We start from the raw sequence: 26,768 nt of genomic DNA, 5'->3' as shown, positions 1-26,768 counted from the left end.
ATTCTGCTGCAGTTTCTGGATCCAATTGCAAAAACTTCCACTTCTCCATCTGAGTCTTAACCCATTTATGCAGAAATTTCTTCAACTACTTGGGTTCTTGGAGGCAAGCTTGGGAGTTTCCTCAGATGAATGTTGTGCTTGCTATTCAGTGTTTGGATTTGTTTGCCCCCTCTCAGCCACAACAAATGGCTGTCTTAAGCACTCGATTTGTTCCTGTTGCTTATCCAGGTAGTGCAGGAAAACCTGCATCTGGGCCGACAAATCCAACTGTTCTAGACTGTCAGCAAAATAGAGACTATGGATTTCAGGAAGGCAGATTTTAGTAAACTCAGAGAGCTGGTAGGTAAGGTCTCATGGGAGCAAGACTAAGAGGAAACACAACTGAAAAGATTTGGCAGTGTTTCAAAGGGACATTATTAAGGGTACAAAAGCAAACTATTCTGTTGCGTAGGAAAGGCAGAAAGTACGGCAAAAGACCACCGTGACTTAATCAGGAGATCCTGCATGATCTACAAATCAAAAAGGAGTAATATAAAAAGTGGAATCTAGGTCAAATTACAAAGGATGAATCCAAACAACCAACACATGTATGCAGGGGCAAGATTAGAAAGGCAAAGGCAAAGGCACAAAATGAGCTCAATCTAGCTAGAGACAAAGGGTAACAAGACAACATTCTATAAATATATTAGAAGCAAGTGGAAGACCAAGGACAGGGTAGGCCTATTTCTCAGTGAGGAGGGAGAAATGATAATAGGAAACTTGGAAATGGCAGAGGTGCTTAATGACTCCTTTGTTTTGGTCTTCAAGATTTTTGATGACGAAGGGATGCCTAACAAGCAAATACTCATGGAAATGGGATAGGTTTAGAAGTTAAAATAAAAAAAGAAAGTTAAAAATTACTTAGAAAAGTTAGATGTCTTCAAGTAACTAGGATCTGATGAAATGCATCCTAGAATACTCAAGGAACTGACAGAAGAGGTATCTGAGCCTTTAACTATCATCTTTGAAAAATCATGGAACTCAGGAGAGATTCCAGAAGACTGGAAAAGGGCATAGTGTTCATCTACAAAATGGGAAAAACCACCCAGAAAACTACAGACCAGTCAGTTTAACTTCCATGCCAGGGAAGATAATGGAGCAGGTAATTAAGGAATCCGTCAGCAAACATCTGGAAGAAAATAAGGTGTCTTAAAGCTGGGAGAGCCTGGCATGTTGAAACTATCGATAACTGACTAAAGTATGAAGTATTACTAAGCTAATTATGCTATTAGTTTTGTTTTCCTGTCAGAAGAGAAGAGCACTGTTCTGACTCTGTTTTCAGCCGAGGACGACAGAAAAGGAACTGAGGCGGCTTATGGTGCATGCACACTCAATGAATGGCAGGAGCGCGAGGGGCACTTCTCACCAAAAGTCTCTGATCAGTGACAAGGATGCACTGAGACCTGAGTGGAGCACCCATAGGGACACCACTTCAAGAAGTCATTCTTCCACTCTACTCTGCGCTGATTATGCCTCAATTGGAGTAGTGTGTCCAGTTCTAGGCACATTTCAAGAAAGATGGAGAAATTGGAAAGGGTCCAGAGAAGAGCAACGAAAATGATTAAAGGTCTAGAAAACATGAGCTATGAGGCAAGACTGAAGGAACTGGGCTTGTTAAGTTTGGAAAAGAGAAGATTGAGAGGGGACATGATAGCGGTTTTATGGTATCTAAAAAGGTGCGACGGGGGGGGGGGGGGGGGGATTGTTCTCCTTGGCCTCTGATGATAGGACAAGCAGCAATGGGCTTAAGCTGCAGCAAGGGAGGTTTAGGTTGGTCATTAGGAAAAATTTCCTAACTGTCAGAGTGATTAAACTCTGGAATAAATTACCTACAGAGGTTGTGGAATCTCCATCACTGAAGATATTTAAGAGCAGGTTAGAGAGACATCTATTAGGGATGATATAGACCATGCTTGGTCCTGCCATGAGGGCAGGGGACTGGACTTGATGTCTTGAGGTCCTTTCCAGTTCTAGTATTCTATGTTTCTATTAGAGCCTCCAGAACCAGCCTGGGAGACTGGATATCTCACTGCCATGAATAGCAGAAACACCTCTTTGCCTTCTCACCCCTCCTTCATGGAAGGGAAGTTTTCCAACCCAGTTCAGGTACCGTGGGTGATGGCATACACAGTCTCTCGGCACTCTCATAAAACCTTAGTTTCCCCAAGACTCAGTTTAATCGCCCAGACACACTATTAGTAAAATGCAATGCTCCCTTTCCTCAGGTTTAAGACAGGAATCTTTGTAACAACAGTTCATCAAGACCATAGCTCAGCACTCTCCAAACTCAGTTGACAAAATATCTAAATCATGTCAGGTATGTCTCCAGGTGCCTTAGAGAAAAAATGCCACCCACTGCAGCATGCCTGGCTCCTATTCCTCTCTGCTTCCTGTTCATATAGAACTCAGCCCTCCAGGGCAAGGTGAAGCCTTGTGGATTACCCCAGGCTGCAGGCTCCAGCCCATCCCTTTTCCCTATGTATTCTTCCACAATCACATTTCAGTGTGTTGAAAAATTGTATACAGATTATGTTGTATTACACACAAAAATGTTAAGAGAACATAAAGGTTCCAAAATCAGGCACTCAAAATTAGGAAAAGCCAGAATGCTAAGGATAATTAAGAAAGGGATAGAGACTAAGACAGAGAATATCTTATTGTGTCTCTCTAAATCCATTGTGTGCTCACATCAGGAATACTGCATGCAAATGAGTTCACCTTATCTCTAAAAAGATATCTTGGCATTGGAAAAAATTAAGAAAAGGGCAAAAAAAATTATGAGGGGAATGGAATGGGTACCATATGAGAAGAGATTAATAAGACTGGGACTTTCAGCTAGGAAAACTGATGACTAAGGGGGGATATGACAGATCTATAAAATGATGAGTGGTGTGGGAAAAGTGAATAAAGAAGAGTTATTTACTCCATCCCGTAACACGAGAACTAGGGGTCACCAAACGAAATTAATAGGTAGCAAGTTTAAAATCAACAAAAGGAAGTATTTCTTCACACAACAAACCATCAACCTGTGGAACTTCTTGCCAGAGGATGCTGTGAAGTCCAAGACTATAACAAGGTTAAAAAAAGTTCTAGATAAATTCATGGAGGTTAGATCCATCAATGGCTATTATCCAGGATAGGCTGGAATGCTGTCCCTAGCCTCTGTTTGTCAGAAGCTGGGAATGAGTAACAGGAGATGGATCACTGGATGATTTTGTGTTTTGCTCATTCCCTCTGCAGGGACAGAATTCAAAGCTAGATGGACCTTTGGTCTGACCCATTATGGCTGTTCTTACTTTCTTAAATAAGCAGTAATGGGATAAGAGGGAAAGGCCTCTCACAGATTTGTAACTGATTAAAAGGAAACAAAGACTGGGAATAGAACATAAGAAAGGCCATACTGGCTCAGACCAAAGGTCCATCTAGCCCAGAATCATGCCTGCCGACAGAGACCAATACCAGATGCCCCAGAGGGAGGGATCACAACAGGTTATCCTCACATCCCTCTCGTCACCCACCTCCAGAGAAACAGAGGCTAGGGACACCATTCCTACCCATTCTTACTAATAGCCTTTAATGGGCCTAACCTCTATGAATCTATCTAGTACTTTTTTGAACCCTGTTAAAGTCCTAGTCTTCACCTCATCCTCTGGTAAGGAGATCAACAGGTTGACTGTGCCTGAGGGAATAAAAACTTCCTTTTGTTTGTTTTAAATCTGCTGCCTATTCATTTTATTTGGTGACCCCTACTCCTTATGGGAACAAGTAAATAACTTTTCCTTATTCACAGTCATGATTTTATAGACCTCTCATATCCCCTCTTAGTTTTCTCTTTTCTAAGTTGAAAAGTCCCAGTCTTTTTAATCTCTCTTCACATGGGACCCGCCCCAAACCCCTAATCATTTCTGTTGCCCTTTTCTGAACCTTTTCCAATGCCACTATATCTTTTCTGAAATGAGGCAACGACATCCATACGCAGTGTTCAAGATGTGGGCGTACCATGGTTTTATATAGAGGCAATAAGATATTCTCCATCTTATTCTCTATCCCTTTTATAATGATTCCTAACATTCTATTTGCTTGTTTGACTGCCGCTGCACAGAGTGGATGTTTTCAGAGAACTATCCATAATGATTCCAAGATCTGTCTCTTGAGAATAAATGGCCACTTTTCAGGACAGAGTGAGGAAATTAGTAGGGTCCCCCAAGAATCTACTGGGGCCAATGCCTGCTAACATCTGACAGAGAAGGGGTGAACAGTGAGTTGGCAAAGCTTGAAGCTGGTATGAAATTACTCCACATTGTTAAGTTCAAAGCAGACTGAAGAGAGTTACAAAGGTATCTCAGAAAACTAACTGGTCAACCAAGTGGCAGATGGAATTCAATATTGATAAATGCCTTATTAGAAGCACTGCCAGCAGATCAAGGGAAATGATTATTCCCTTGTATTCAGCACTGGTGAGACAGACCATATCTGAAGTTGTGTGTCTAGTTTTGGGCTCCTCCACTGCAGAAAAGATATGGACACTCAGGAGAGTGTCCAGCAGAGGGCAGCGAAAATGATTAGGGGGCTAGGGCACAGGATTTAGGAGGAGAGGCTGCGGGAACTGGGCTTATTTAGTCTGCAGAAGAGAAGAGTGAGGAGGGATTTGAGAGCAGCCTCACCTACCGGATGGAGGGTTCCAAAGTGGATGGAGACGGAGGTTCTCAGTGGTGGCAGATGACAGAACAAGGAGCAATGGTCTCAAGTTGCAGTGGGGGAGGTACAGGTCGGATATTAGGAAAAACTCTCCCTCTAGCTGGGTGGGAAGCACTGGAATGGGTTACCTAGGGAGGTGGTGGAATCTCCGTCCATAAAGGTTTTTATAGTGAGGCTTGACAAACCCCTGTTGATTTTGTTGGGGTTGGTCCTGCTTTGAGTGGAATGCTTTGAGATGATCTCCTAAGATGTCTTTTTACTCTAATCTTCTATGATTCTATGCACATTGGAAAACAAGATCTTTATCTATCATGATCTTTACCTAAAAGATCTAAAGATGATCTTTATGTAACATGATTCTATGCACATTGGAAAACATGACCGTTATTACCAGTCAAGAAACAGACCTCAGAGTCATTATGGATAATTCTCTGAAAATAGATCTGCTAAATGTTCAGCAGTTATCTAAAAAGCTATCCAGGTTAGAAAACGTTAGAAAAGGATAGGTAATAAAGAAAATACCTTAAATGCCAGTACTTAAATCCATGGCATGCCCACATCTTGAATACTGTGTGACATTTTTGTTGTCACGTCACAGTATTAGAATTGCAAAAAGTACACAAAAAGGCAACAAAAATTATTAGAGAGATGAAATAGCTCCCATATTGGGAGAGGTGAGAAAAACTGGGACTGTTCAGTTTAGAAAAGGGACAACCATGTGGGGCTATGATAGAGATCTATAAAAAATGGTTACTTACCTTGTAACTGTTGTTCTTTGCTCATCAATACTCGTTGGGCCAGCCAGGGAGCCCCCTGGAGTGATGCCGGCATATCGGTGCATATATACCTCTCCTGGTCCCTCAGTTCCTTCTTGCTGGAGTCCTCCGATGAAAGGGAGGTGGGTGGGATTTGGAATGGACATGAGCAACACATCTCGAAGAACAACAGTTACGAGGTAAGTAACTGTTTTTTCTGTTTTGAGTGCTTCCCCATGTCCATTCCAATTAGGTGACTCCCTAGCAGTGTCCTCGGAAGTGGGGTTGGGGACTAACACTATCTACATGTTAACAAACTGTAGCACAGCCCAGCCAATGGTTGCATCTGCTCTGGCCTGATGAGTAATTGCATAGTGCTCCGAGAAAGTACGCACGGAGAACCACGTGACCACCCTACATGTGTCAAGGATAGGTACTTGCGCTAGGAACACTGTGGACGTCACTTGCACCCTTGTCGCTCGCTACCTTCTCATCTGCTGCCCTCCCCTGTACAGTGGTGCCAGCCATTTTAAACCACCCGCCGCCCTTCCCCGTCCCCCTGATGTCACCCCGCCAGGTTCCTGGCTATGAGCTCAATGATCTTAGCTCTCCAGAGGTCCCCTATTACCACAGCAAGGACATGTATGAGACTACTGGGCCATATGGCAGCTTGCACCTATGGGGTGAGCCATGCCAGGCTAAAGCTCCGACCCCTACAGAGGTGGCTGAGGAGCGGCCACAACCTGGCACTGTCCCCTCTGGATGCAGTGGTTAGGTGCTCCGCTCACTGGACTGGTCGAGATAGGAGGAGATGGTATGTGCAGGGGTCCTGTTTGTCAAGCAGAGCCCATTGGTGCAGCTGTATATGGATGTATCGGACATGGGCTAGGGAGCCCACACGGGAACCCTCATGTTACCCACCAGCTCTGTGATTCTTGGGGAACCAGAACATGGTCACCTGTCAGCCTTGTGCTCTTGGGGAGCCAGGGAGTGACATTCATGGAAAACCATCCCCCTCCCTCAGGCCTCTGCTAGAATCAAAGACAAAGCAATGACAAGGCCGGGGAAGACACACCTAAACTGCTTCAGACAAGGGTGATAGAATTACGGAAACACCCCAGCCTCATTTGCATTAAAGATGGAACAGAGGGACATCTCATTAGCATACAGAATGGAGAGCAGCTCTTCCAAGGCAGGAACCGCAGTGAACTATGGGACACCGAAAGCAGAGAAGCAGTGACTGATGGGAAATCCCTGCTCCAGATGCTAATGAACCTAGGCCTGCTCACACCCAAATTAGTCATTATCAGACCAATTCTAGTAATGATCCTACTGACATCCAAAATACTGAAACTACCTAGTTGCATTGTGAGCTCGTTCAAGGAACATCCCCCATAACCAGGGGTGATCAGTCTCTATTGTCTCTCCTCTTTCTCTTTGAACTATCTCTATAAAACTCCTCTCCTTGCCCCAAGAAAACTGTTCTGATACCTGAACTTAAACTGCATCAGTCCCATTGAGACTTCTTCATCTCCTGTCTGATCGTGCTGGGGGCTCTGTCCTGCTTCTCTCCTGCCCTCTGGACCCCAGGCTACCATCATCATCTGGGAACCCCGATCAGTGCAAGCTCCGTGGAGTGGTGAGGTCTCTCTCTCTCTCTCTCTCTCTCTCTCAACTATCTCTCTAAGCATAGCCTCCTGACCCTGCCCTGTGTAAACTGTTATATGGTTACCTAACGTTTTTAATCAGTTTCAATTTAGATTTAATATTGTAATTGTTAGATTTAATATTGTAACTTTGATATCTATTCACTACTCAGAAATAAATCACTTTCATTGTTAAGCTGGTTGCTTCTCTCTTTCTTTCTCTTTTGCTCACTCTTCTTTAAGGGGTGTTGTTTTGGCTTCCCCATTCGCTCTGCAACAACGCTTCTTGTACCCAAGCAAAAGATCCCTGTAGTACACAAAATCCTGTGGGGTTTGCTCATCGTGTGGTTTACCAGTGAATGACTGTGGTGTGAAAGTGGGGATAGCGGGTGCTGAACCTGGGTGCTTATGAAGATGGCAGCTTAAAGTGCTGTTTAATCCAGCCCACGGAGTCCAAAGGCACATGAGGGTGCAGTGTGGCATTGCTGTGAAACCCAGCCAGCTGAGTCCAGGGACATATGAGGGGGTCTGCTTGTGAGTGCTGAGTACCCAGTCCTCTCAGGCGTGCTCTGTTAGTGGGTGTGAGTGTCTGTGTGTGTTGCTAAGGTGGGAAGAACCCCATCCTGAGGAACCTAGTTCTTGCAAGAGAGCTCCAGTGGGAGGGGGAATTGGCAGCAGGGAGAATTCAGCTCCATATGAGAGCCCAAGTAAGCACCAACAGCACACTGATAGAACTGTCAACATTCCCCCAGTCCCATAAGGGTAACCCTGATAAATGAGCATACCCCAGAGTATTGGGCAAATCTGGTAACACTCAGGACTCAAGGTATGTGCTCCCTGGGGGAGAGTTCCTTACACATAAATGTCAAAGAGCTCAGGGTGGTCAGGCTGGCGTGCCAGGCCTTCCTTCCCCAACTGGAGAACAGAGTGGTCAACGACAACATGACCACCATGTATTATATCAACAAACAGGGTGGAGCTTGTTCCTCTCTCCTTTGCAAAGAAGCCTTAGAACTGTGGGAGTTACGCATTTCCCGGAACATCCACCTGGAGGTATCCCATCTTCTGTGGTCCAGCAATGTTCTGGCAGACAAGCTCAGTCGGTCCTTTCGGGCCCATGAGTGGACCATCAGGACAGATGATATACAGCAAGTCATCCAGAGGGGGGGTTATTCCCATCTGGATCTCTTTGCCTCACGGAACAATGCCCAATGTCAGAGCTACTGCTTGTTCATGAGCCATCGTCTTGGGTCTCAGGGGGGTGCACTGCATATACAGTAGCCCCAGAGGCTGTTGTATGCATTTCCTCCTTTCTCGCTAATTCACGAGACCCTCATCAGGGTCAGGCGCTTCGGGGCAGAGGTCATCATGGTGGTGCCGATGTGGCCTCGCCAACACTGGTTCACCTCCTGTTAGAGTTAGTGGTGGAGGACCCGGTGAGGCTGCCACTAGCCCCAGACCTGATCACCCAGGATTTGAGAGGAGGGAGGCTGTGCCATCTGAACCTAGCAGCCCTCCACCTAGCAGCATGGAACCTGTATGGGGGACAGGGCTAGAGCGACTTTGCTTGCAGGAGGTACAGAAGGTGTTGCTAGAGAGTAGAAAATCCTCTACCAGAGCACTGTATGAGGCCAAGTGTAGCCGGTTTGACTGATGGGCAGAGCAGAAGGGGGTAAACCTGGTGTGTGCTACAATCCTCCTAATCTCAGTATCACAGCTTAGACATCAAGGCCTTGCTCCTTCCTCATTGAAGGTGCATTTAGCAGCAATTGCAGCCCTTCACCCTGGGGAAGGCCACAGGTCCGTGTTCACTAATACAGTGGTAAAGAGGTTAATGACGGGTAGACAGGTTGTTTCCCTATACGCACCCCCGGTGCCACCCTTGCATCTCAGTTTGGTCCTGATGGGTCTCATGAGAGCCCCCTTTGAGCCCTTAGCCTCCTGCTCTCAGAAGCACTTGGCGTGGAAGGTCGCATTCTTGATCGCAGTCACCTCAGCCAGGAGCCTCCTTACACAATTTTCTTTAAGGACAAGGTTAGAATGGTCCCCACCTGGCCTTCTTCCTGAACGTGTGTCTCAATTTCATGTGTCACAAGACGCTGTGAGCTTGTTGGGAAGCTCACAAGAAGTGTAAACTTGGACAGCTGACTAGGGAAGAGTATAAATACATTGCTCAAGAATGCAGGGGAGTTATCAGGAAGGCGAAAACGCAATTGGAATTGCAGCTGGCAAGAGATGTGAAGGGTAACAAGAAAGGTTTCTCCAGGCATGTTAGCAAGAAGAGGGTGATCAGAGAGGGCATGGGGTCCTTACTGGATGAGGGAGGTAACCCAGTGACATGATTTGGGAAAAACTGAAGTACTCAATGCTTTCCTTGCCTCGGTCTTCACAGACAAGGTCAGCTCCCAGACTAATGCACTAGGCAACACAGTATGCGAAGTAAGTGGGCAGTTCTCAGTAGATAAAGAACAGGTTAAGAACTATTTCGAAAAGCTAGACATACACAAATCCATGGGTCTGGATTTAATGCATCTGAGGGTACTAAGGGAGTTGGCAAATGTCATTGCGGAGCCTTTGGCCATTATCTTTGAAAACTCATGGAGATCAGGAAAGATCCCAGATAATTGGAAAAAGGCAAATGTAGTGCCCATCTTTAAAAAAGGGAAGGACGACAATCCAGGGAACTACAGACCTGTCAGCCTTACCTTAGTCCCCGGAAAAATCATAGAGGGGATCCTCAAGGAATCCATTTTGAAGCACTTGGAAGAAGGGAAGGTGATCAGGAATAGTCAACATGGATTCATGAAGGGCAAGTCATGCCTGACCAATCTATGATGAGGTAACTGGCGCTGTGGAAATAGGGAAGTTGGTGGATGTAATATACCTTGACTTTAGCAAAGCTTTTGATACGGTCTCCCACAATATTTTTGCCAGCAAGTTAAGGGAGTATGGCTTGCATAAATAGACTATAAGACGAATAGAAAGCTGGCTCAATGTCAGGTTGGTGGTCAGTTTCTAGTGGAGTGCCCGAAGGATCAGTTCTAGGGCTGGTTTTCTTCAACATCTTTAATATGACCTGGATGAGGGGATGGATTGCATCCTCAGCAAGTTTGCGGATGACACTAAGCTAGAGGGAGAGGTAGATATGATGGAAGGCCGGGATAGGGTCTAGAGTGTCCATGTTGGGGCCGGTGGTGGTATTGGTATCATTGTCGAAATCGGTGCCCGCGTTGGTGCCGCCCAATGGCTTGGTGCCCGCGTTGGGGCCGGATTGGGCAAATCTGGAGCTGCTCTTGCCAAGGCCCCTGCCTCTGGGGAGGTCAATTCAATGAGCTCTCGTGCCATGTCAAAAGTCCATGGCTTGCGGAGTTCCTCGAAAGTCCCTTCTGGTACTGGACTTCCTTTCTGCGTGGAAGTATGGCTTCGCCTGGGTGGGACTGGGACATCCCAGAGTGCGTTTGAGGCCAAGTGCCCCTCCTTCGGGCACACCTTGTGGCCGCGCCTCTCCGGGGATCTTCCCCTGGCATTCTTGGCTCTCCTTGGTGCCAGGGACTAGGTGGCTTTGAAGAGGTAGTCTGGTGCCTGGACGGCACCACAGAAGCCTCCCGCACTGAGAACGGTGCGTTGTGCACTGATGGGCCCCGCTTTGGAGCCAACAACTATAAAGCAGACTCCATGAGGATCAACTTGAGCCTCAAGTCCCTTCCTCTCTCAGCCCTCGATTTAAAACCCTTTCCGTGTGATGGGCCTCCCCGAGACACTTCAAGCAAGAGTCAGCAGATCCCCGCAGGGGATAGGCTTCAAGCACGATGAACACAGCTTGAATCCCTGGGGTCCTGGCATCCCCTCCCCAGCCCTTATCTAAAACTATTGACAGAAACTAATGAGGTACTAACTAACTGAGAAACACTGACAAATCTACAGACCTATATACAGGCTAAAGTGAAGACTACCAGTCTTGAGGATGCTGCAGCTACCGTCAGGGGCGGTAAAAAGGACTTGAGGGGGTGAGGGGCCAGAAGGGGTATATATGCACAGATATGCTAGCGCCACTCCAGGGGGCTCCCTGACTGGCCCAACGGGTACTGCTAAGAGAAAAAGCTCCAGAATCGGTGCACGCAGTCTGTGCACACCTAATTGGAATGGGAATGAGCAAGCTGTAGGATGAAAATTCCAGAGGCAGGCTATGATATACATGATGGTTACCGCCCATCCCGTCACACACACACACCTAGCTCAGAGTGGGAGAGAGGACATGACACATTCAATGCTGCTAGGCACAACTGTGCCATTGTTAAGTACTCCTCATGTCTCTCCTTTAATCCCCAGATGGACCAAATCCTGCAGAGATACCTTCTTGAAGCTGACAGACATATCACCACTTAACTGACAATTGATGTCTGCTTTGTTTAAATACTTGTTTTACTGGAAATACTATGTAACTTTATATTATTGCTCTTATCTTGCCTTACTATTAGTATCTATCTAGGGGGTCTGGGATCTTCCCCCCTCCCATCACTTTGATCTGCCCACTGAGCATCCTATGTAACTAGTTGTAACCTATTGTTTGGCAGTGTTCACTGAGCTCAAGCAAACGATGTGGCACTCTACCCAGCGCTGCGTGTAGTAAACTTCCGCTTGCTTCACATTCGATGTCCAGATTCTATTCCTTCACAAGCACTCAAAGCAGAATCATTTTATAGAAAATGAATAAGGAACATGCAAGCTAGAAGTCACCCAAACAAAATTAGCAGGCAGCAGATTTAAAACAAGCATAAGAAAATACTTTTTTACACAACACAGTCCATCTGGGCAACTCACTGCCATAGGATGTTGTGAAGACCTGAAATGTAGCTGAGCTCAAAAGGGGAACAGAGGACAGGTCAATCAATGGGTATGAGCCAAGATGGTCAGGGATGCAAGCCCATGCTTTGAGTGCCCTTCAGCCTCTGACTGCCAGAAGCTGGGACTAGAAGACGGGGATAGATCACTGGACACCTACCTTATTCCGTTCATTCTCTCTAGTATCTGGCACTGGCCACTAACAGGAGACAGGGCTAAATGGGCCATTGGTCTGATCCATTATGGCCATTCCTATGCCCTTAAAAGTTTTTTTTAAGCGTTTCACCTAGGAACTCTATTGCCGAGATGGTGTCCAATTTGCCAGTGCAGCATTCAACTGCCTCAAGCATGAGACCATCCTTTCTATTCCCACAATTTCATCTTACTCACTATAGCTCTCCAATTGCAGTAGCAGAAAAGGCAAGGGTCCTAGTGACAACAGACTCATTTGCCTCGTAACAATTCATCCCCAAAATGTTGTTCATCTTGAGTTCTAAATGAGGTTCTGTGGGGGAAAAAAAATGATGTGACCATGTAAATAAAAACTGTCTCATAACACGTATGCACAAGGGGGCACCTTAGTTCTGGCATTTCCTGACTTTTTGGGTGCTCAGCCATATTGTTGATGGCTGTGTATAAGATCCATGTCAATAGTCCCCAGCCGTCTAAGTAAGAGCATGTAGACAAGGAAGAGTAGGAGCTGGGGGTAACTCTGACGTTCAGACTAGAAAGCACAATTTAGGGCAAAGTCAGTTTTCAATCTCAGGTCAGAGTACACAAGAATCAGGTTCAGATAATTACAGTAATGCCCATAGTACCTTCTTCATAGCTTGGCACTTAGCAGTTTCAGAAAAGCCAATTGTCTTATCAGGAGAACAGATCTTGATAAAGGGAAAGTTGGACTCTTCTGCAATCTTTGCTGCCAAGGCGGTCTTTCCACTATGTGGGGGACCTATGCAAAGAAAGAGATAAGAGTCAGAAAGTGGGAATAAGATTTTACAACAAGGCTCAAAGGAAGTTAGATGGACTCAAGCAAGTTAATAATCTTATTCACATTTTAAACTGATTCTTCATGCATAGAAAATTCACTCCTCTTCTTTCTCAGTTCTTGTCTAGCATTACCACCCAAAGAGGCTAATTACAGAGACTATTTGGACTCCAAGGAGTGCGACTTGCAAAATAAAAAAAGCCAAGAACCAAAAAGATGCCGTGTCTTAATGAGCTGGCCTACTTTACTGCATAGGACTGGATACGTTTACTTTGATTTTAAATGAATTTGCTTAAACTACATATATGCCCCTTGTGCGTTTGCAAACAAGATGGCTGGCAGGAATTCTGTGTGAATGATTAGAATTCCCATGGAAGGGAAAAGTGGAATTTGTAACTGGAAACTCAAGAGAAAAACTAATTCAACCACAAACATACGGTACAGCCTACGTGCCACACCAAATCCACCCTCTGTCTGAGAGTTTGTCTGTCCGTGCACAAGTCTATTGATCTCCAGGTCTGCCTAGGAATATTTCTCATACAATCATACAGAAAAGACACCGGCACATGAAAGGGGCTGGCTGGGAGTGTCTCCCCCTGCCATCTGGAACTGCCCCAGCCCCAAGTTTTCCACCCCAGGCACACTTTACAGCTTTACGGAGGGTGTGGAGGGAAGGAAGCTCCCTCCTTCCCCCATTCACACAGGAACATTGCTGGCTGTTCCCCCTCATCCGGAAATGAGGGGAAGTGCAGAGTTTGCTGCATTCCTCCCTTTCGCGTGGGTCCGCAGGCAGCAGAGAAACCTGGACCTGCCCCAACTGGGGTCATGCACCTCTCCCCTGGCTGTGCCCACTGGAGCTGCAGCTGCTATGGAGAGGCGCTTCTCACCTGGCTCCAAGCTGCTGCGGTGTCAGAGATGTGGGGTAGTTCTCTCTCCCCTGGGCAGCTAGCATACTGAACCCCTCATCCCCAGCCCCACCCCACAGCAATCATTTCAATGAAGACAAACACAAATGAATTGAGTTAAGGACCTGAGCAATGCCAGCAAAATCTTCAAGTTAATTAATAATACACAACATAAGTGTCACATACTAGCAACAAACGAATGAAGAAGCAGCAACAAACTAAAGATGCTACTCAGTAAAGAACTTCCAGTAACACATCAATTCACAGTAACTGCAATTGCTCACAGGCAGATTGAATTTTTCCTGTCTGTAAACAGGTAACTAGTTACAAAGTATTCACTCTTGCTCTAGTGTTCTAAGAGCAGATATAGGATGGACAATGTTCCACACACTCCAAGAACCAGACAACCCTAGTCTAATATCGGATGCAACATGCATTCATCTAATCATTTTGCCATTTTCTTTCTGTTAAGTTGACTTTACACACTACTGAATGCCTAGCCCAAATACTGTATGTGATAACTGAAAAGACTGGACTGTGTGTGTAATTCACTTTCAGAAGCAACATAGTAATATCCCTAAACTCACCTTCTAAAAGAACGCTAACTAGCGGAGTGCGGTCACTGTTTTTGGTTTGCTGGACAAGCAGTTCTCCATCTTCCAGAACCCGTGTTACAGGGTCACCCCACTTGATAATGCCATTCATGATGTAACTTGCATAATCCTCCTGGTTGGTTCCAAATGCCTGTGTGTCATAAGATGAAAGAATTGTTCAGCAGGGAGTCTTGTTTGATCAATGGAAAACATGGCAAAGGCCAGTAGACAAAACTAGAGTGACCTGTGTTGTGGTGAGCTTCTTCAATGTAATTACCTAAGATTTTGGTATACACTGTAGCTGAATGATCAGTTAAATGAAAGATTTAGCAGTGATGTGGTACAGTTTGTTTTAAAGGACAATAAAATAAGATATCACTGCCTGTTTAACATAGGATAACCTCTGTAGTCACATACAATATCACCTCTCCCGATGTAAATCACTTGTAGGAATTGAAATCATCTACACTTTACTAAAATACATCAAGTTCTCTGCATCAGAGCCCTAATCCTCCTGCCACTGAATTCAGCATCAAATCTCTCACTCAATTGCAGTGAGATTAGGCTAATGATCAACTAGTGTGTCCTGCCAAGTGGAGGGCCCCCTCCACTGAGGTTGAATAGTATTCAGTTTGATTAAGCCACAGAAATGAGCCATGCTGCAGCATTATACTTGCCCATGTGCACAGATCTGAAGTGGTTGCTATCTGCACTCACCAATTTATTATGTGAATTAAAGGGCCCCACTCACCGGCTTGATATCATTCTCCAGAGAGGTTAAGAAGTCTCCCCTCGTCACCCGCAGACGATCTGCTGTCTCTATATCCACTTCTACTTTGGTGCTGGCCTAATTCAATTACAAGGAAGAGGGTTAACACACAGTCAGTCTCACAGTGCAAGTTACCTCAAGGACCGCGCTGAACATCCTTCTCTGTGTTCAAAGGATTTTGATTCTGTGCTTAATTATAAGCCAATAAAACCTAAAGAAATCTTGTTCAGCACCCCACTTACCACACAACTACTGAACAGTTTTCATCTCCAGTTTGAATCATGGCCATTAGCTAGTTCTCACATCTACGTCAGACAGTGTCTCATTAATATTAGCATTGTATAGGGAGGAAATATTAGCACTGAGGGATGGCGATTGAGGGCCTGACTCTGCATGGTCCTCGCTGACTTACTTGAAGACTCAGAGGAGCTAGTGTTAGAGATGGGATAACTGGAGTTCCCGGCTTCCAGCTCTCTACTCTGACCAGGTTCCCACCCAACCCGATTTTAAAACCCTACATGCTTGGTCGGTAACTTACTGCTTTCCCTATATTTACATCAGATGAAGCATGCCTAAGAGCCTATTTTAATTTAGGACCAAAATGCCTTCCTAAAAACAGTATGATCAGCATTGCTTAAAAGAGCTGAATTCAGCTGGGAAGCCTTATACAGCCTCACATCAAGAACTGTCCCTTCCAGGCAAAGAATGGAGTCCCATTTCTATCTAAACAGCCCCCCAAGCTTTAAAAGGTAGTGAGTAGGGTTCACACATTCCAGACTTGCAGAGCCACTGGGGTCCTTCTCACTCCTTACAAATGGTTTGTCAGGCACAATGAAATGGCCAAGTGACACTGGTGTGCTGTGCTGCCCACGCTGCTGTAACCGTGCATTTTAACTCATGGTCAGCATATTATTGGGGAACAGCCTTCGCAGGCTGTAGAATCTTTTCATCAAACCACGTACAGCTTCTTGCTGCACAATCCCTCCATATTGCCTAGGGTTAGTTGGTGGATCTATAGCACTTGGAAATCGTGACTGCCCGGGGTGGAAATCAGGAGTCATGAGTGAATTTAAAGCAATTTTTCAGGCCTTAACATGATACAGATAGAAGAACTGGTTCTTACTACTGGCATGGCTGCCTGCTGACCCCAAGCAGCAGCAGTTTGCAGATACAAGGAGAAGGGTAAGTACAAATGTGAACTAAATGATTTACTTATAAAGTGGTAAAGTACAAATCAAGTCCATTTCCAATTCTGGGAGCTGCCGGATGTAATCTCCCTGCATCTCCTCCTGTACTTCAATCCTCTGCCCTAGCCCTGAGCCCCCTTCCGTACCCTAATTCCCTCCCACAGCCTGCACCTCTGCCCTCTAATCCAGCCCTGACTCTTCTCCAGCACCCTAACTCCCACCCGGACCCCACCACCATACCCCAACCTCCTGTCATAAGCTCCTTCCTGCCCTCCAAACCCCTTTGCCCCTGCCCACAGCCCCATTCTGTACCCCAACTCCTTCATCCCAAGCACCTCCCCAGAGCCTGCACCCCCAGTTAGGACCCTACCCCTATGTTCTGCCCCAGTTTGGAGCCCCCTTCTGCATCCTGAACCCGAGTTTTGGCCCCACCCCAATTATAAGGGTGCCAACTTTTCTGACCAGATGCTATTACCATTCATGGCAATGCATCCAGTCGGGAAGGCTGGCAACACTAATCCCAAAGAGTTTAGGGGAAACCCTGAGCTTCCCCCCCTCCTCCCACATAGGGCTAAGTTTGGTCTGCAACTGATTTTTTCTGGGGGTCAGTGTCCCCCCAATAGGAAAAAGGTTCCCCATGCCACATTACACAGTAATTTGATTTTACTCACTGTCATCAGGTGATGTGTGTATTGCAACACAACTTTGACAGACTTTGTGGTCCTTTTTATACATTTCCCAAAATAAAAGGTTTTCGTTTTCTATTTGTTACTTAAGGACTAAAAGTTTTCTCTTTCTCTAAACTACCCATATTTTACAGTGAGTGACTTCTGACCCTTACTAAACCATTAATGTGGACAATGACATTTTAAGTGCACCCAGGTGACTGGATGACTCGAGATTAGTATCATTAGTATTTGTGATTCAAAGACTTTTGCTGGGCCCAAATCAAGTTTAGGTGCTGACCATACCTGAAATTCATTACCAACTAAACACCTCATATAGTCTGACTTGAGACTCTTGGCGCAAGAGAAGTTATTGACATGTAGTAAGTACAGGAGTTTCATTTCTGTCTGTGCACATGGAGACAAGGTGGACACATTTGACAAGTCAAATCAATGAATGTTTTCCCTGCCAAAGTCTCAACAGCAAGCCATGAATGTTACCGAATGAGTAGCAAAGTTTTTACAGACAGTACAGGGAATGTCGCTCGGGATGAGTAAAGAACTCCGCATCAGAGATCTTCTGACCAATGTGAATGAATTCACACCAGCAATGCCAGACGTTATTCACCCAAAGATGCTGAAGAAATTAGTTGCAGAAATTCCAGGCCATTGCCAATAATAATGGCAAACTCATAGATGACAGGAGAGGTGCTGGAGAACCGCGGAGACACACTAATGTGGTGCCCCTCTTTAATAAAGGGGAAAAGGAAGAGCCAGGGCAGCCAGCTTGTCTTGAGGAGCTACTAGAGCAAAGCTTAAAGCATTCAATTTGCAAGTACCTGGAAGATGACATACCTAGAGTTACAACAAGGCTTAAGACACAGTCCCACACGATAGCAGAATCATAGAATTATAGGGCTGGAAGAGACTTCAGGACCAAAGCAGGCCCAATCCCAACTAAATCAATCCAGCCAGGGCATTGTCAAGCCGAGACTTAAAAACCTCTAGAGATGGAGATTCCACCACCTCCCTAGGTAACCCATTCCAGTGCTTCACCACCCTCCCATTGAAATAGTTTTCCCCCAATATCCAGCCTAGACCTCCCCCACTTGACACCATTGCTCCTTATTCTGCCACCCATCACTACTGAGAACAGCCTCTCCCCATCCTCTTTGGAACCTCCCTTCAGGAAGTTGAAGGCTGCTCTCAAATCCCCCCTCACTCTTCTCGGATAAGTAAGCATAAGAAATGCAAGCTACCCATGGTACCATGAAATGGATACATGGGTGGCTGAATTGCAAGCAAAGTAACTATTAATGGAATGTTGTCAGATTTCTCAAGTGAGGTTACACAGGGATCTGTCCTGGTTCCAGTGGTGTACAACACTTATTAATGATCTAGATGTAACTATGGAGATCATACTGATCAAATTTGCCTGTGACTCAAAGCTGGGAGAGGGAGGGGAGGATTCCAACCCCTTGGAGGAAAAAGCTAAAATTCAGAGGGATCTTAATAAACTGAAGAACCGGGAAACAGATGACAGAATGAAATCCAACAGACAAATGTCAGGTGCTGTACTTAGGGAAAATGCTAAATTCACTAATGCAGACTGGGGAGTGACTGGCTTGGCAGCACCACTGGATTTGGGAGTTTGGGTGGATCACAACCTGAACCTGAAAAGGATTGCTGCTTCAAAACAAGCAAATATAATGTTTAGTTGTATGAACAGAGGCACAGCATGTAAATCACAGGATATGACAGTACGGCGCTACTCAGCACTGGTTAGGTCCTCAGTTGGAACACTGTCCTGTTCTGGTCACCAAAGTACAGAAGGGATGTACAGAAACTGGAAAAAATCCAGAGGTAAACAACGAAGATGATCAAAGCAATGGAATGCAAGAAAGCTGAAGGAACTCAGTATGTTTAATTTAGAACAGAGGAGATTAAGGAGGAGGGGATATGATAGTGACCTTCAGACACTTGAAAGACTGCTCTAAAATTGGAGAAAAAATTGTTCTTGCTTGCCACAGAGGGGAGGACAATAGGGAATGGGTTCAAACTCCAGCACGGCAAATTTAGACTAAAGAACAAGAAAAACTTTCTAACTATAAGAACAGGAAGCCAATGGAACAGATTTGCTGAGGGACGTTGTGGAAAATCCTTGACTGGAGACTTCAAAAGTAGCCTGTGTGGCCATTTAATCTTAGCTGGTTTAGACACAACAAACCCTACATGTTGGCAGGGGATTAAACTAGATGGCTCTTCTGATCCTATCATTCTAATGATAGCCCAATATTTCTCTAGTACACTACGAAAAATGCAGAATGGTTTTAATGATGGAATGTTTCTTCTGACAAAAATACCCACAAAGCAGAACAAATATTTCTCTTCTTTTTACATTTAAAAAGCAATGAGTGGAGATTTTACATGCAAAAGCACAACAAATGTCATCAAATTGGTAACAAATGCAATGGCAGTAATGGCCCATGTCAAGGTCAAACTAGGGATGTTATATTTCGATTAATCAGCTAATCAGGTAGTCGATGGAATTTCCATTGACTACTCAATTAGTCAATAAGGGGGGAACTTGCTATCCCACTGCGCCTCTCCCTTTGAAATGTACAAGAGGCACACTCGGCTCTTGTACCTCTCAAAGGGAGAGAGGTAGCGGGAACCACGCCAAGAGCAAAGCAGTCCCCACTGGCGTGGGGTTCCCCTCTGTGCCTCTTCCTTTGAAATGTACATGAGTCGCAAGCGGCTTGTGTACATTCCAAAGGGAGAGAAGCAGCAGTGCGACCGGCACGAGCAGGACTGTATCAATCCCCGCTAGCCTCTGCATCCCCTGCCCACTGTGCAGACGGTGCTGGGGGTGGGGACCGATTTTTGAGCTGGCTTTCCCCAGCACCAGCTCGTACTCCCCACCCTTGCTGCCTCTCTGACAGAGACAGCAAGGTGGGGGGAAGCAACTAGTCAAGTTCCTACTTGACTACCGGATAAGCATTTGCTTATTGGGTAGTCGACTAGTCACTTACGTCCCTAGGCCAAACCTTCCTTCAAAGAAGCCCACTCTTGCCAATTATGCAGCTCAATATTGAGAGCTTATTGTAAACTGCAATTATATATCAATGATTTTGAGGACTTAACTCTGATGTGATTGTTCTGAAAGAAACACACCTGGAGAGTGAAGATCAATAACTAAAGATCAAACTGTACTGGACTCTGTGGTGATCAGAGAGTTTGATAAACCAGAGAGCACCATTATCCAGCTCACCACCAGTGCTTTTAGGCCTACTACTATCGGCATTGCCGTAGGCTTCAGAAAAGCATTCACTCGTTGCTGGACAGGAGAGAGCAAGGCACTCTTCCAGCAATATCACACCAACAAAACCCCCAGCACTTTAATACAGGATTGAGTTAAAGAGAATATTCACAAACTACAAGAACTTGACAAACAATTAACTTCAGAGAGGCTCATCTGACATCAAGCATACTAAGTTAATCAACCTTCAGGAGGGGTTGATTAGCTTTGCACACTGTGGCAGAGCAAAGAAGCATGGAGTGTATAATGAATAGACTCTATGGGCATTTCTCCTTAGTAAGCTCCAAACCCTGGATCTGGCCCCTGAGGTTTAGCGCGCACCCCCCCCCCCCCCCGCCAAGGCATTAGGAAGCCTGTGCTGGCACTTCAGCCTTCCTGCTGCCCCACCACTGAGCTGGAGCACACAAGATCTACTAGGCAGTACCCTCTAGACACTCATCTGTGTGCAAGAGGAATGTGAGGAGAGTCTTTCTTCTCATTCGGGGTGCCACTTTTTTCCTTCCCACTTGTATGCAGCCCCCAACTGATTTTTCTGTTGGTCAGTGGCCCCCAACCCAAAATTCTCCACCCCGGGTTTAAAAGCACTGTGTCAAGAAGTGTTTTGAACGAGAAATTTTAAGTAGCAAATATCCGATGTTTAGTTATGAACTCATTTTTTTCCCCGATTGACTTCAAGTCCTTCCCCTTGCATCTATTTTCCAACCAAGTTAATAATAATAAAAACATGCATAACTCTGCAGCCCTCTCCACACATACTGGCCTGAACAGAACCCACTCAAGTACCTACCACCCCAGTCTTCCCTAACAGTTCAACGAGTTTAAAAGCTTTAACTATGTGGTGATGAAATAAGAGTTTCAGGGAGGTTACACTGGCAAAGTGATAAGGTACAGCCGGAGACATTGCTTTGATCCTATCTGGACCACTGTGAGAGACAAGGAAGAGAAAAGTTGCTGACACCTCATTGAAACTGGTTTGTTGCTCTCACTGATGGTACTGAGCAAGCTATCAGCCTCTTTCTAACCTGGTACTTGACAACATGGAAGGAGGTGAGCAAGCAGATGTTTTAATAGACACATCACTGCAGATATTTCACAACTGCAATGAAGGGGTCTTAATGGCAGTACAAAAGTCAATAGTGGTGAAGCAACAAAACCTTACCCATATGCATGGAAAATGCAGTTCTGTTGCGCTGCCATCTCATTTTACAGTATTACAAGGCTTTCTTTGGATAAAAAATGTAAGCAAGGCTGATAAGTCAGAAAGGTGCAGCAGAATGTAAGAATTAATGCAAGAGATCAATGGACTAAAAGTATTTGTAGTAATATGTAATGTGTTTGAACTGGACCCTTAGGGTAGATTTCACCATACATGGAATTTTGTAAAATATTTGTGCATTTATGTCACTTTCTGAAAATACACAGCATTGCTGATGTGATCAGGGAGCAACTCTTGCAAATACAGCCATCAAAAATACTAACAATGACCTCCACCTCTGAAACAATTCTATGAACATCACACCAGCTACTCTCAGGCTCAAGACAACTGCCGAGCAGGATGAGAAAATTATTAGAGCAGGTAAAAATGCCGGTGCATCTGCAGAGATCATAGCAGAATTGCTGGTACTCAGCTGCAAGGTTATAGTTCCAAAAAGAAATCAGACCCTTCAAATGCCTCTTACTGAAGTGCTTTTGCATCTCACTTCTGCAAGCTTTAGGTGTCTCTAAACAATAGATTAATGTGTCAAAGTGACCTGACAATAGTTCAAGAAAAACATCTCTGGGAGATGAATCTGAGAAAACTATACTGGAAGATCAGGCCTTCTAAAAATACCAACTGCTTTTCAAGACCTGAAGAAGAGCTGTCCATTTGAGTCTCTCACCAATAGACATTGATCCAACAAAAGATATTACCTCACCCACCTTGTCTCTCACTGCTTGAATGGCCATTTATATTCCCTTTCTGCCTACTAATTCACAGCTTGAGAATCCTTTGACAAAGAACATACATATGTGCCAGACTGAAACAGACTACATGGGGTACATCTAGACTACAGGCTTTTGTCGACAGAAGTTTTGTTGACAGATACTGTCAACAAAGCTTCTGTCGACAAAGTGTCTAGACTACATCCAGTTCTGTCGACAAAGCAAGCCACTTTGTCAACATGACAGTGTAGACACAAAGGACAGTAATGCCTTCTGTCAACAGAACTCTGTCAACAAAAGGCGTTATTCCTCGTAAAATGAGGTTTACAGCCGTCGACAAAACTGCTGACTTCTGTCGACAGGACTCAGCGCAGGTATAGTTTTGTCAACAAAAGTCCACTTTTGTTGACAAAATCCATTAGTCTAGACACACCCTTGTGTCACAGATAACTTTAGAAAGTTCTCTCTGAAGACACAATTTGCAACCTTCATGAGAACTACTTGGACTTATGCAGAATAACTTACCAATAACTTAAATAATTCAGCCCTAAACTAAGGATGACTACATAGATCAGCTATATTTGAGTGATAAAGAACAACTAAACGTAAACATAACCTGTCTAAAAATACAACTTACATTTCATGCTGATATATTTTTTTTTATTCAAAAAAGGAAAACCTGTCAACACCCTTGCTTTAGCATGGAGATATCCAGTCTCAGGGGTTAGAGCTGTATTGATGAGGGAAATGAATTAAAAATGATCTAATGAGTCCTTTATTTTATTCTCTTTATGCTCTGTAGTCATAAAGCTAATTGCAGGTTCTAATACACTAGAGGTGTGGAAACATTTTTGGATTGGGGGCCACTGACCCATAAAAAACAGCTGGGGGCCACACAGACGTGAAAAGCAAAACAAATAAACGATCAACCAACCAACCTATTCTCAGTGATGTGTACGCTGACCGAGAAGGAGAAAGACACTCCCCACGTGCTCCTCGGATTCCAGATCCTGGGGGCCCCAGATTAGTAGATTTCGTGTGCTCCAGCCCCATGATGGGGCAACAGTGGGAGTGGGGGGCTCGAGTGCTAGGGTGGGGGTGGAGGGCAGAATGAGCTTCAGGGGCCAGATCCAGGCAAGCCGGTGGCCGCATCCAGCCCCCCAGGCCTGAGGTTCCCCACCCCTCACCATACACTTTCTAATACACTCTCTGTTGTTACCAATTACAAGCTAGTTGATGCTGTTCTAAACCCATAGTGTAACCCCCAAACAGTTTGACCCAATAAAGTCTCAATTTATTCCACTAATTCAACCTCAATTCCACTTCAATTGAACACCAAATATGAAGAAACCCACTGAAATTCCCTCTCTTCCCACGCACTCACACTAAAAATAATGGACTGCTAATGCTTTTTATAACTCTGAAATTTAAGGAAACTCCTCAATGGGTTCTGAGATTTTTAGCTTGTTCTGACTGGATTAATAGAGGGCGCCTCTTTTTTCCATTCAACAGAGCAATTCCAATAGAGGTGCATGACTAACACAACCCAGATCCCTTCCCTGACTAATAACCAAAGGATTTGTTTAGCTTACATGTAAGATGGTTTCTAAGAATTACATCTTTTTTTCATTTCTATTTAAAGATAAATGGGCTTTTAAACACTTTAGTTTCCTTCTAAAACTCAGCACAGTATGCACTAATGCAAAAGGCTCTCCCTTTTGCATTATATTCACACCATCTCCTGGTCACTCTAGCAAAGAGGCTGTGTCTTTCAACTACATCTGTATGAGCTAATAAATCTGTATTTCAACACTATCAAATATCAAATGGTGCTTTTTACATTCTGGTTAATCTCCTTACCTTCTTAAGCTGACATTTCAGGATCCTTATAATCTCTCTAGTTAAATGCATAATGACCTTCATAAATGACAAACACTGCGAGGACAGAGCTTCTTCCTTTCATTCTGAAACCCTATATGAGGAGACCATTTGTAAACCCATTATGGATACTGCAGAGCAAAATTCATTGTGGTCCTATTCTGAAATGGAACACCGTATGAAAAAGGAATCTGCTGATTTTAATGACTACAGTAAGCTTTTACCACTGTTTATACTCGTAAGAGCAGTACAATTTGTGGAGAAGTGGGCTGGATTACACTCCTCATGCATCATCAGAATTGTTTATTAATTTTCTATCACAGTTATACTTGTGTAGGTCCACCGTCAACAGGACTGCACAAATGTCTCTGAGGGCCTAGTCTGGCCTCTGGAACCTTTAATACTGATGGTGCACTGTAGCCAGACAGGAACCCCCCTTGTAACATCCATTTTTGCTTGCCTGGAGCATACAGGGCACACAGAGCAGAAGGCCCAGGCTGTGTGACCATGAATGGCTGTAAACAGAGATACGCCAATTGCTGACCAAGAGGCTGCCAAGGAGTGTCCTTGACTCAAACCCATATTGATACGAACACACATCCGTCCGCGGGGGGAGGAATCTCTCGCCCAGTAAAAAAAATGTCTAGTACTCACAATTTAGTTATCTCTCTTGCAAGTGTAAATTAACTTGAAACTTGCTTGTAAGAACTGGCGCCACAAAACGGACCAGTACAATTTGGCATCTTAGATAAGAAAGAGGATACGGACCCCCAGGGGTATATAGATGGGTCCAGCAGCACATTTTCTCTGAGTGTCAATCTACCATCTATCTGCTGGTCGGGTTTGGTGTTTGATCTCCCGAGGTTCCAGAGGGGACGCTCACCTCGTATTCGTCTTTCCTAGGAATTGAGAGACCGGCCCTGGCCTGACACGCTGGAGTCGAGAGGCACAGAAAGGGGTAAAAATTGTACCTGGATGTGGTCCTTTGTTTAAGTATATATATACATAGTGTTAGAGCTCTTTAAAGATTAAGCTGTCACTTGGTACTATTATTTCTATTTTCTATATTTTCTTTGTAACCATTTTTAAAATCTGTATTTGTTAACAGTTAAGAAAGAGAGCAATAGCCATTGTAACCATATGCTTTTATAAGTCTTTTAATAAACCTGTAACTGTTTAAGCTTTAACCTGACTCCTTCAGTTGCTGTAATAGAACCAAGCACAATTTAAAAACTTCAGCCGGTCATAAAGGGACAGACATAGGGAGAGCTTGGGCGTTTGGATCTGTGTCACTCCCAGGTGACAAGATCCGTTGGGGCACCTTTTCAGCCTTTCCTAGGCTGCCCGCTGCGAAGGAACTTTGTGTTCTAGCAGCTAAAATCTAAGGTGTAATAAGCTCTTCCTATAAAGGGGCGTCTGTAGGCCTGCTGGCCACCCTCTGCGACGGGACCCCGGTCCTAGCAATAAAGACACGGACGTTAAACCTTTTCTCGGAAACATACACACACACACTGCCCTGACCGTCGGCTGACATGCACAAGGAACCCAGAAGCCAGTTTGCATCTTAGATCCCACTGGAGTCTGAAGATCTCACATCTGTTGGGGATGGTGAGGGGACAACTTTCTTTCTTATCAACTGAGCTTTTGACTGCTGAATCAGTGACACACAAATAACATGGAACCCTATAAAAGCAAATGTGGTCAAAATAAAATTACTATGAGGTGGGTGCACAACTGGTTGAAAGTCCATACTCAAAATGTAGTTATCGATGGTTTGCTTCCAAACTAGAAGGACCTAGCTAGTAGGTTCCCAAATGAGCCAATCTTGATTCCGATACATTCAATATTTAAATTAACTACAGACGGTCCCCGAAATGCAAACGGTCAACTTACGACCATTCACAATTACGACCGAAGCTGCCGTAAATGGTGGACCCCGAGCTACGAATACGATCTGCGCTTACGAACAGCGCGGTCGCGTGTAACTCTGTGGGGTCCGACTTACGAACGAACCGAGTTATGACCAATTGCTTGGCCTGTAACCGGTTAAGTCGGGAAGAGGCTGTAATTGGATAATGGAAGAGAGAGTGAAATGTAATAAAGATTAAGTGCACAGTACTTGACTTAGGAAGGAAAAATCAAATACCCTACTACAGAATGGTAAATAGCTGCCTAGGGAGTAGTATAGCTAAAAAAGACTAGGGATTATAGTGGATCCCAAACTGAATGAGTCAACAATGTCATGCACTTGCAAAAAAGTCTAATATCATTCTGGAGCATATTAACAGGAGTGTCATAGTAAAACACAGAAGTTTTTTGTCCTGCACTATTACTGGGGAGGCCTCTGCTGCAGTACTGTGTCCAGTTCTGGGTGCTATACTGCACTACAGATGTGGACATTACGAAAGGAGTCCACAAAAATTATACAAGTTTCAGAAAACCTGAGCTACACAAAAAAAAAAAGTTTAAAAACTGGGCATGTTTAGTCTTGAGAAAAGCAGTCAGAGGGCATTTGTCAAGGGATGTTACAACAAGAATGGGGATCAGCTGAAGGTAGGACA

General features: G+C 44.7%; 1 protein-coding gene across 3 annotated transcripts in view; it reads right to left on the bottom strand.

Annotated features, from left to right (window-relative positions):
* NSF (N-ethylmaleimide sensitive factor, vesicle fusing ATPase) overlaps positions 1–26,768 on the bottom strand; it is a 162,931-nt gene that overhangs the window by 29,934 nt on the left and 106,229 nt on the right. For all 3 annotated transcript variants that reach the window (XM_075911369.1, XM_075911370.1, XM_025181455.2), the window contains exons 13-15: positions 15,218–15,313; positions 14,461–14,617; positions 12,799–12,932 (exon numbers count right to left, since the gene is read on the bottom strand). In XM_075911369.1, the coding sequence (XP_075767484.1) occupies positions 12,799–12,932; positions 14,461–14,617; positions 15,218–15,313 (387 nt within the window). The remainder of the gene's footprint in view (positions 1–12,798; positions 12,933–14,460; positions 14,618–15,217; positions 15,314–26,768) is intronic.

The sequence above is a fragment of the Pelodiscus sinensis genome, chromosome 29 (genome assembly GCF_049634645.1).
Source record: "Pelodiscus sinensis isolate JC-2024 chromosome 29, ASM4963464v1, whole genome shotgun sequence".
Taxonomy (NCBI): domain Eukaryota; kingdom Metazoa; phylum Chordata; order Testudines; family Trionychidae; genus Pelodiscus; species Pelodiscus sinensis.
The sequence above is the reverse complement of the archived record's forward strand: the minus strand, read 5'-3'. Positions and strand labels throughout refer to the sequence as shown.